This window comes from Erythranthe guttata, chromosome 4 (assembly GCF_056151865.1).
Source record: "Erythranthe guttata isolate IM_541 chromosome 4, IM_541, whole genome shotgun sequence".
Classification (NCBI taxonomy): domain Eukaryota; kingdom Viridiplantae; phylum Streptophyta; class Magnoliopsida; order Lamiales; family Phrymaceae; genus Erythranthe; species Erythranthe guttata.
The window spans coordinates 12,052,789-12,065,182 of NC_142536.1; the positions used below are offsets into that span (position 1 = coordinate 12,052,789).

Sequence of the window (12,394 nt, forward strand, 5' to 3'; positions counted from 1 at the left end):
GTAGGGATTGGTTTGTGGAAAATATTTTCACATATCTTAATAAACCAAGAATGTCTTTGTTTTTTGTTTTCAAAGTAAAAAGTTTTATAAAAACTTTCTATATAATCAAAATAGTTGAATTTAAAATTCATATTATTTTGGGAGAACATTTCTTTCTCATTTAAGGGAGAAATTCCCCATTCTTCAAAAGATATAATCTTTTTAATAATGATTTTGGAAAAACTATAATTTCCTTTATCTTTTTCATTTCCTGAAGAAAAATGGTTGATCTCAACACTCTTCATATGAACGAGGATATTTTCGTAGAATCCTCTTGGTTTGTATGAACCATATGACAAAGAGTTATTACTCAAATATCTTTCCATGATTATCCATGGGTTATCTGCCCATTGTGAGTCCTTGTCTTCTATGAGAAGAATGATTTCCTTATTAAGATTTTCAATGTAAAGATGTGAATCATCATCATCTTTTGCAATATTGGCATACGATGCATGTGAACTTGACTCAGGGATATTACCTTCTTTCTGCTGTTTTTGTTTCAAGAATTCTTGAAACTCATCATGAAGTGGATCTTTTGGATTACAAGAAGTATTACTTCCAGAAAAGCTTTGAGCTATAAGCTTCTTTTTCCCATGCTGAAGTATAGTGTTGGAGGTATCATTTCTTCCATCGTAATTTAGATTAGGGGGTTTTCCCCTACCACCTCTTCCTCTATAAGAGGAAAGATAACCACGTCCAGGTGTACTCATTCCTGAAGATGTAGACATGTCAGGTATTCACGAGTTAAGAAGTCAGAAAGATGATTTTCTTCCCCTCGTTTATAAATAATTTGAAAATCGAAAGGTGCTAAATGAGCTTGCCATCTGGCAAACATTTGTTTTGATACATCATGTTTAAAATATTTTATAAACATGAATCTTGCAGACTGACAATCTGTTTTAATAATAAATTTTTGATTATATAAATCATCCTGAAATTTAAGAACACTTCTAACAATGGCAAGAATTTTTTTTTGCAACAGTAGAATAATTCTTTTGTGCATTATTCCATTTACCAGAATAAAATCTAACAAGATATTCTTGTTTATTTTGGGGATTAATTTGTTTGAGGATTCCTCCAAATCCAATATCAGAAGCATCGGTTTCAATATTTTTTTCCCATTGGGGATTAGCAATCATTAAGCAGGGGAGATTTTTAACCTTTTCTTTGATTTTCCTAATTGCCTCAGTATGTTTATCAGACCAAGGTAAAGGATTTTTCTTTAATCTATCATAAAGAATAGAAGAGTCTTTATTGAGATTCTCAATATAAGGGGAAATATAATTCAGACTTCCTAAGAATCTTTGTAACTGGATTTTATCAGTAATAATATCAAGGAATTTTGATGCAAATTCAATGCTTCTTTGGATAGGAATAATATTTCCCTTTTCAATGTTATGACCGAGAAATTTAATGCTTGTTTGAAATAGAACCATCTTAGGTTTTGAAATGACAAGACCATTTTGTATGACAATCTTTTTGAAAAGATCCAGATGCTTAAAATGATTTTCAATGTGATATGATCCTAACTACATCCAACACGAAGAATTGGAAGATAAGGAAGAGGGAAATTCGTTGGACAAGTTGAATTTCATTCATCCCGGAAGTCCCGTATAATTCTGGCAGAGTACACTATTTGGCTCATTACTTTCTCATCTGAAGTCCAATTAAGGTGATTCGAATTGCTACGGAAAGCCAACTTCAAGATCTAAAACGTTTCTTTTTTGATGCGAGAGAGATTCAAAGTGAAAGAGGTCAGAAATCGAGCTTGAAGTCAAGACACGTGCACAGCCAAATGTCTACTCGGGTTATGAAGAATGTTCGTGTCGTCGACTTGATATTTGGAGTTTAGATTTTATTTATTTACGTTTTTATATTAGGTTTAATATATTTAAATTATTTTAGAGTTAGTTATGGCTAGGATTTTCTTATTTATTAGTTTCCTTATTATACATTAGGTAAGAATCCCTTTCCTTGTGAAAAAGGAGTCTTTTTAGATCTTATAAATATGTAGCCAATTTGGCTGATTTAATGGACGAATTTTGATGATTTAAATGGAGTTTATTCTCTTTGGTTCTTTAAGAACTGTTCGAACATTTCGGTGGATTCCGTTTGTCCACCCCGACTTATCAATCGATCTTTCACAATCGATTGTGGCGTCTTCGCATACCAAGGTTCTTGCCTCCTTATAGGCAACGGGTCGAGGTTCCACCCTATTGAATCCTTCTTTGGACGGTCCAGGATTTGAAATCCGAAGTATTGATACCGGGTCTCGTCACATGGTTGGCGTGGTTCGTATCATTAGGTAAACAAAAAAAATAAAAAGACAGACTCAAGAATAAAGATAAAGGATAGGCGAAACCTTCTTAGGAAGATGGCTCTGATACCAAATGATACGAACCACGCCAACCATGTGACGAGACCCGATACCAATACTTCGGATATAAACTCCAAGATCGTCCAAAAAGGAATCAAAGGGTGGAACCGCGACCCATTGCCTATAAAGAGGCAAGAACCTTGGTATGCGAAGACGCCACAATCGATTGTGGAATATCGATTGATAAGTCGGGGTGAACAAACGGAATCCACCGAAATGTTCGAACAGTTCTTAGAGAACCAAAGAGAATAAACTCCATTTAAATCATCAAAATTCGTCCCTTTAATTAAGCCAAATTGGCAACCTATTTATAAGGTCTAAAAAGACTCATTTTTCACAAGGAAAATGACTCCTACCTAAACTATACTAAGGAAATAAATAAATAAGCAAATCCTAACCATAAAAGACTCTAAAATAATAAAAACATAATTAAACCTAAATTAAAAACCTGAATAAGTAACTTAAATAACTTGATCTTCAAGTCGGCTTCTCGATCACCCTTCTAATCTCGCGACATTGGGCTGTGCACGTGCATGCAATTAAAGCTCAATTTCGACACTGTTCCACTTCGAATATCTCTTTTCTCTAAACATGAAAGTTGTATATCTTTCAGTTAGCTTTTCGAATCATTTTGAATCAGCTCAAATGGAATTCAGATGCGAGAGTTATAACTCGAACGGTAAACTGTGCCAGAATAGGCGAGAATCTCGGATGCATGGAATTCGACTTGTCCAACGAATTCTTCTCTTTCTTTTCTTCCAATTCCAAACCATAGACATCTCAAACATTTGATTCCAGCCTTTCTTCTCCAAGGAAAACTCGAATGTCCTCTTAAAACTCGTACGCTTGCGCTTCTTCCAATTCTTCATCTTTGAGCTTGCTAGGATCGTATCATACTCCCTTTCTTCAAAAGGATTCGTCCTCGAATCCTGCCCAATGTTAAATGGTGCAGTGATGAAATTTGTTGGACGATCACTCCTTTGGATTGGTAGTAAAATCATCTCATCTCGTGTTCTGTCGGAAGGATATCATGATGTTGCATCAGTGTACAAGACTTGGAGTTATTCAATACACATGTTGTCTTGTCGAGTACCTCAAGCTCCACTTCAGCCGCATCACATGGATGTTTTGTTATATCAAAACACACCGTCGATTGTTCACAGCTATTTGGTTTGAGATTCAGTCCTTCATTCAATATCGATATGCAATTGGATAAACATGTTTGCCAAGCATCACTATTTCTTTCCCCTTTAACAAATGCACCTTTATCGGGCTGCTCAAATGGTTCTCTTCTCGGCTCAGGGGATGGTGGTTTCTTTTTCTTAGCACTAACTCGCTCAATTCTATCTAACCTAAAGTGCAATTCCTCAAACTCCCTCTTCACCATTTGACGAAGTTGTTGTTTGAGTGCTGAAATTTGATGAAAAGTTTCATCTTGTGACATAATAATGTTATAACAGAAGATCTTCACACACTCCCCTAGGTGTATCCCTCACGAAATATCAGCCCAAACGAACAAAATATTAGATAAGGAAACAAGATTTTTCCAAGATCCCAATGAATAGGAAATAAGATATTCAAAGTTCCCAAAGAATGAAAAACAAGATCTATCCTTCCCAACTTAATTGTACTGCTAAAATCCTCTCAACTCTAACAAGGAAACTTTCCTTAAAAAATTTCGAATTTGATCTTTTTTTTCTTTTTTTTCGATATTTTTTTATGGACTCTAGACAAAACCTAACTTACTCAAAGAAATTTCAAAATAAATTTCGATTTTTTTTTTTTTTTTTTGGTTTATGGACTCTAAATAAAAAAAACCAAAGACCACGAGACTCAACAACAATAGACACGAAACGGAAACAAAACGAAGACACGAAAAAAAAAAAAAAAAAAAGGCAGACTCAACAATAAAGATAAAGGATATGCGAAACCTTCTTAGGAAGATGGCTCTGAGTACCAAATGATACGAACCACGCCAACCATGTGACGAGACCCGATACCAATACTTCGGATATCAACTCCTGGACCGTCCAAAGAAGGATTCAATGGGGTGGAACCTCGACCCGTTGCCTATAAGGAGGCAAGAACCTTGGTATGCGAAGACGCCACAATCGATTGTGAAAGATCGATTGATAAGTCGGGGTGAACAAACGGAATCCACCAAAATGTTCGAACAGTTCTTAAAGAACCAAAGAGAATAAACTCCATTTAAATCATCAAAATTCGTCCATTAAATCAGCCAAATTGGCTACATATTTATAAGATCTAAAAAGACTCCTTTTTCACAAGGAAGGGGACTCTTACCTAATGTATAATAAGGAAACTAATAAATAAGAAAATCCTAGCCATAACTAACTCTAAAATAATTTAAATATATTAAACCTAATATAAAAACGTAAATAAATAAAATCTAAACTCCAAATATCAAGTCGTCGACACGAACATTCTTCATAACCCGAGTAGACATTTGGCTGTGCACGTGTCTTGACTTCAAGCTCGATTTCTGACCTCTTTCACTCCGAATCTCTCTCGTATCAAAACAGCAAAGTTTTAGATCTTGAAGTTGGCTTTCCGTAGCAATTCGAATCACCTTAATTGGACTTCAGATGAGAAAGTAATGAGCCAAATAGTGTACTCTGCCAGAATTATACGGGACTTCCGGGATGAATGAAATTCAACTTGTCCAACGAATTTCCCTCTTCCTTATCTTCCAATTCTTCGTGTTGGATGTAGTTATGATCATATCACAATGTCTTTAGAATAGACAAGAATATCGTCCATATAGACGATAATAAAATCACTATAGGGGGTAAAAATGTCATTCATAATTTGTTGAAATTCTGAAGGGGCATTTTTTAATCCAAAAGGCATAACATTCCACTCATAATGTCCAATAGGAACATTAAAAGCGGTCTTATATCTGTCAGATTTATCAATCTGTATTTGCCAAAATCCAGATTTTAAATCAAACTTAGAGAAAATTAGGGCATGGACAAGCCTGTCCAGAAGATCTTTTTTATTAGGGATAGGATGTCTAATCCATTTTAAAACCTTATTAAGGGGTTTATAATTAATAATTTCTCCGATTGTCCAGTCAGCAATTTCGGTAGTGTCTCGCGAATCGTCGATTCTACCATTTGCGGGATCTTAGTTATGCATCTATGGATATCCGTAGCAATGGTACTAAATTCCCCCGCTCCAGTCACGCGTGATGTGGTACCATTACTCGATAATATTGCTTGCATGTCCTTCCGCAATTGTGAAACTGAAAATTTGAGTGACGTTATCCGCGAAGTCAACATTGATGGCATCATTCCAATTTCAGTAGCAGGAATGACTTTGCGCGTGCGGGGTGGCCCTAATTTTGTACAACTATTGTACGCATATACATGTGATGTACGACCACCGTATAATTGGTGTTCAAAGTCATTGATGTTGTTACTCTTTGTTGAATTAGTCGGAATTGATGATTCAATCGAATTCGCTTTAGTTGTCTCAAACCTCGTAAGCTGAAATTGAAAGTTTTATTATGCATAATAATGTTTTTATACGAAAAAAAAAATTTGGAATTAGTCGACCAAATATGTTATGCGTTGAACTTGTAATGAAGTTACCATTGCGTTGCCGTAACCGCCATTTGACATCAACTCTTTGCATAGTGATTTGGAATGCATTTTTGACAAGTGTTGTATGAAAGGGACTTCTTTGCTGAGATCTAATGAATATTTTGACCCGCTTGTACGTACTCTTCCCAGGTAAATAACCTGCATCAGTGTCAGTTGATGTTAGCATTCTAAATCATTACATCAACTTGATGTGAACAATTAAATGTAAAAACAATAACATTACCAGTAGTAGATATGCACATCCACCAACAAATTTTGTCTTTGCATTACTTCTCCATTCATGTATCCTACGGTTTATTTTGTCAATAACTAAGGAAGCCCAATTCACTTTAGGTGTTCCAATAATATACTCAACTAAATTGAGGTAATGGGTTGGAATGTCATATTGATCACATGGGTATAGAAAAACACCGAACAAAAGGGTGAAGTACATAATCTTAAAAATTTTGTCATTGTTGATGTTCTTAGTCTCAGTTAAATGGGACATGAGATCTGTCGTATCCAATTTAGAATGGCGAAAAATCCGACGAAATTTAAGTTTGAGATGAATCTTATCCGTGAGTTCTATGCTAATCTGGAGAGGGCTGTTGGTGACGAGTTATCTTGCCGTTTTGGGAAAATTTATGTTCGTGGCAAAGTGTACGAGTTCACCCCGAAGTTGTAAAATAAGATACTTGGCACGGATGAGAAGGGAGCTTCGAGATCAGGAGTATCCCACGAGGATTTGACAAAAGAGATGACCGGAGGAAAGATGAAGCAGTCCCCTGTGGTTGGTCTGAAGCGTACACAACTCACGAAGGTTTACGCCATATTGCATGAGATAGGATGTGCAAACTGGTTTCCAACTTTGACTTCGAATCTTGTGTCAGTGGATCAAGCTGATTTCCTGTATGTTGTCCGTCACGGTGTTGAAATCAATGTCGGCGAATTTATTTTCCGGCGAATATTGGAAGAGGCGGAGCGTGTTTCTGATGTTTTAATATTTCCTATTTTAATATTTTCTTTGCTTTGTGAACAGAAATACGTTGTCAGCAAGGATGCAACTTGTAATAGGCTTCCTGCTTATCGAATTGTGATTCCGAGTCCGGAGACTGCATTCCGTGAAATGTTGCTGGGACAGCTGCATGTGAGGCGTGAAGAAGTCGCTGCTATGGAAGCCAAGATACAGGCCCTCTCTGCTCCTGGTGCAAGCTTATTTCCCGGATCAACTTCTGCCTCTCCATGATTGTCATTGAAAAAAAAGTCTTTTGTTGCTGGTTTGTTTTTTAACAATTTATTAAATTTGGAACAATATTTTATATTTTGTTTTTATTTTGGATAAGTAGATTTTTGATGCATGATTGGGTCTGCTACCCCAATCTGCATATTAAATGTTATGTTTTGTTTTTTGAATTAACTATGATTTATTTTTGATTCACTTTGTGGAGGATTTCTGAATTTGAACAATAATCTTTTGATTGTTGTTCTTATAGTTTTTGCCTTGTGTATGTGATAATTGCATTTGCAGGTTCACATAAATGCTATGATTTATTTTGTGTTCATTTTGAGGAAGATCTTTGAATCTGGACAATTTTGTTTGGATACCTAGTTATTTGATATTTTGCATTATTTATGTGATTATTGGATTGGCAGGTGTAAGTAGGTCATCTGTTTTTGTTTTGGTTTCAATTTGAGAATGTTTTTTGAATATGAACAATTTTGTTTGGATTTCTTGTTATTGGATATTTTGCATTATGTATGTGGTTGTTGGATTTGTAGGAACAAGTAAATGATCTGCTTTCTTTTGGGTTTCAATTTGAGTTGGTTGTTATAATGTACTTTATTTATGTTTGGATTTGTAGTTGAGTATATTAATTTTGTTTGGAATTGTGTAAGTAGTTTTGTGTAATATCATTGTTGTAAATTACAGAATTTGTACTTTGTTTTCATAGTTTGTAATGCGAGTGCAATATTCCTAGACTTAACTTTGTTTTCATAGTATAGTTTGTGTACATAATTAGGTAATGCGTTACTCTAATTTGATAACTTGTTTTATCTATGAAGATTTTGCTTACAAATAAGGTTTTATATTGTATTTATGTTTTTCCAAATGCAGTTGTATTTAATAATATCATGTATGCTAGGGTACTATCTGTTTATTATGTTTGTAATTTAAGACAATAAAGGTAATATGAATGAAAAGGCATAGTACAAGTTAGTGACAAAAGGGAATCAGTTTTAATACAACTTATTGAAACATGTACAACTTGAGGGCGGTGTAATTTTACATTGAATGTAACTGAAAATTTAATATATTTGTAAAAGTTTTTCATCAAACCCTAGTGCAATAACCCAATAAATGAATTGTAAAACCTAATGCAACATAGACTATAATAGTGAACCAAAAGGAAATCTGTTTTAATACAACTGTCTTATAGTAATCCAAAAGGTAAAAAGGAGTCAATAAATAACATTTAAATAAATTTAAATTACATTTGTTGCCTCATGTGACGGTATGTATCCAAATATGATGAGTTCAAATGAGACGTCGAATGACTTGTTCCTTCCTGAAAATTCGTGTTAACAAATTAATATGAAAATGTTAACAAATTCGTGTCTCAATATGAATAATAGATATCATTACAAACATGTGAATGGATCCCACATGCAGAATTTTTGAATATGAATAATAAATATCATTACAAACCTGTGAATGGATTCCACCTGCAGAATTGTGCAATTGTTGACGTTCAATATTTAAAAGAAGGCTAGTATGTGATCCAACGTATTCCGGTGTGACAAATTGCGATGTGTTTGACGAAGGTTGGACAAAGGAGTCCTCTGTGACAGCGTTACCATAACCAACATTTTCTAATGGGTTAATACGTGCTGAATGTTTCGCATTAGCCCTTGCACGAGAAGCTGGCTTTTGCTCACAAGTTGTGGTCTTGTGTCCAGGTTTCCTTCAACGTTTGCACAACGAAATTCGTAAACAATATAGGATATGAAATTCAAATAATATTGACAAAAAAATAAGAAATACACCAACCTGCATAATCCGCATAGATGCTTCTTAGCTTTGGATCCGCCCTTAGGAACAATCTTAGCGGGATCACCGACATGTGGGACGTGTTTGAAATTTTCAATTGGTTCCTCATTATCACCTTCATCATCATCATCATCATCATCATCATCAGGATGATCAACCAAAGCCTTTTTCGATACTCTGCCGTGAATTTTCATAGTAGGATCCAAGTATGAGAAACGAGATGTGAGGTTCTTGCCAACGTCAACAAACCACCGAGGATGGATACTCTTAGCAGGAAATTTAATAAGTGTCAAATTCTTAAAACCACATATCAAATGGCGACAAGGGATGCCATCGGACTCGAGCTTACTACATTCGCATTGGAATTCTTCGTTATCCAAATCGATTACGGTGGTAAATGTACGAGGCCTTGCCTTGCTATGATCTTCAAAGATGAATGTGTGCCGCCGATTAACAGGTACACTCTTGTTGAGTACAATTATGTTTGCCTCCTCCTTCAGCTCCTTTTGTATATAATCGAATATGGCTCTAGTGCATACGCGATCGGCATGGTTCTCAAGACCGCTTAATAAGCCTGTACGCTTCACTTCTCTTGGTGGATTCTCAGATTCCTTCTGCAATACGTGAAACCTCTTTCGAATCCTCTTCAAGAAATTATTGTTGTACTGCCTAAACAAATCTGTAAGGCTACAACCAGAACTCACTTTCTGTTTCAGTGAAGCGTTCATTGACTCTGCACGTTGGGTGCTTCTCATCATAGAAAAAAACTTGCCTCAAAAAAATGCTTCTGCCCATAAATGTCGTTTTGAGTATATGTCTTGTATCCATGGATGGTCGGCAACACCGAACTTAGCAATCAATGTAGACCATCTAGCTTCAAATTGGGCCACAGAGCATGTACTTTTCATTAGCTTGGAAAAACATGTTGAGAATCCTGGAATTTTTATATTAGTTTCGGCATTACGTGAAATATGCCAGCAACAAAGCCGATGAGTTGCTTTAGGAAAAAACATCTCTAATGGCTGCGCACATTGCTGCATCCTGATCCGTCAAAACAGCTGTGGGTGTTTTTCCGTTCATGAATTTTTGAAACGTTTGTAGCAACCAGGTGTATTGTTGAGTCGTCTCCTTGTACATAATAGCAACTCCGAAAATACAAGTGCACAAATGAGAATTGACTCCAGATAACAACACTATAGGAAACCTATAGATGTTGGTCTTGTAGGTGCTATCAAATAGAATAACATCACCAAAATGTTCATACTCGGCTCTTGAAATCCCGTCGCACCAAAAGATTCTTGTAAGTGCATTGTTTGCGTCGACACTGTGCTGGTACTCAATTGATTTATCATTTACCTTCATGCCGTTCAGTAGACCCAACATAGTGTTCGCATCACCTCCTTCAATCCTTTTCAACCTTTCCCCATTCAGATAATTGTACGCGTCTTTCCGATTAAATAGACGTGTTTCACTCCCTGCACATGCTTCATCTAAAAAATCAATAACATGACTTGGTTTCATCCCAACATCAGTCATCAATTGCAACACGTATTTTGTTTCGTTGCTCATTAATCTGCATGCAATATGGAATTATATAAGTATACAATGGATTCAGTTTACAAGGCAAAATTGATAAGGAAAAAAATATATCATACCATCATGCAAGGATGTCAATATAAAAGTAAAACCGGAACGATTAGATTACCTATTGCAACGTAGTATATGACTCGTATCGGGCGTTTCTAGGCGGTGACTGTGATCGGGATTGAATGTAGTCACCCGATATATTCCGGTAGAACGATCAAGTGCAATACGGAATATGGCTGGGCATCCACACCGCCTGTCTTCTTTCGGTGCACGCGATCGATCATAATCCTTAATGCGTGTGTCACGATACCCAGCTCGAGTACAAACCCAAACCCTATTCAGAACGATGTTTAAATCTGTTTTTTTTCTTTTCAAAGAGTGCTTGCGAATGTCAAATCCTGTTAACTGACCGTACCTAAAATAATATTGATCGACCTCATGTATATCAGCAAAGGTTAATGACATCATGCGTTTAATTAATTGCAAACGATCATCGTTCTCGTCAATGTCGCCGGTGTTGCCTTGCAAATTGAAATTCATAACACTTTCGTTTTCGTCTTCAGCATTCCTTTGTGATTCACAATTAGAAGACCTTCGATCTTCAATACAATAAATATATGGGATTAAAGTAAGAAAACTATTAAGGATTTCGACCAAAACCCTAATTATTGAAATACAAGTAACATAAAGAAAACTATTAAGGATTTCGACCAAAACCCTAATTATTGAAATACAAGTAACATACCAACTTCGTCGGGGTTAGACATCCTTGAATAAACGTATTCTGAAGAAATAGTGTAACGATTCACCAATTCGAATTTGTAGCAAAGTAAGAATAAATTAATGGATCGAAAAAAATGATGAACAATTGAATTGATCGTGAAACCGTAAGACCAGATTTCGAAGATGAAGATGGAGAACGTATTTGATTTGGTTAGAGATTAGGGGATAAATCAGCATAATTAGGAAATAATATCGATAAGTTTTTTTATTACGTTTGTGTATAAGGTTATTATGGTCATTCAAAAAAACAGTAATAAATTAATTAAAATTGCATTAAAAATATAGAGGGTAAAATTGACATTACATTATTAATATATAATGACCGATTTTTTGAAAATACTAATTATACGAAGGGTATTTACGACAATACGTAAATGAGGAAAAATTGGATTTTTTGGCAGGGACACGTGGCTCAATATAAATGGGGTATCTCATAAAAGTTTAGAATATGGGATCTCACCCTAGAAAGACCCTAATTTTCAATGTCGTTTAAAAAAATTACTGAAGAAAAAATAGATTACGGTTACAATGATATAAGTAAAGAAAGAAAATTTACGGTTATTAAATAACAAAATACTAATTTAACCCTAGGGATATAAATATTTTGCAAAACTGCATCTAGGATTTTATATAAAGATGACACCATCTTCCTTTTATTTGGAATCATTATTCATTATTGGAAATGCTCGTTTAGGAAAATAAATACGAATCACATAATCTCGTAACATACACGTGATTTGCATTTAATTTGCACGTGCTTTGCACTTAATGTGGGAGAACTGAAGATGTTTTGGCGACAAACGAGTTTGGGTTCGAACCAATCTTATCTAAGGCAAACACCTTATAACTAGTTTAATTTTCACTCATAAATCCTAAACAATTGGGAGATACTACAACGGTGGTGTTTGCAAAAACTTATAAAAATAGATTATGAGCTTTTTTTCTCACATAATC

The 12,394-nt window shown here is 35.3% G+C and overlaps 1 protein-coding gene across 1 annotated transcript; it reads right to left on the minus strand.

Moving 5' to 3' along the window:
- Positions 1–10,069: 10,069 nt before the first annotated feature.
- LOC148771145 (protein FAR1-RELATED SEQUENCE 5-like) lies at positions 10,070–11,424 on the minus strand. Its single transcript, XM_088817508.1, has 3 exons — positions 11,403–11,424; positions 10,776–11,256; positions 10,070–10,643 (listed from the first exon to the last, which is right to left on the minus strand). Exons 1-3 carry the CDS (start codon positions 11,422–11,424, stop codon positions 10,070–10,072), a joined length of 1,077 nt encoding a protein of 358 aa, XP_088673634.1.
- Between the last annotated feature and the right edge of the window lie 970 nt (positions 11,425–12,394).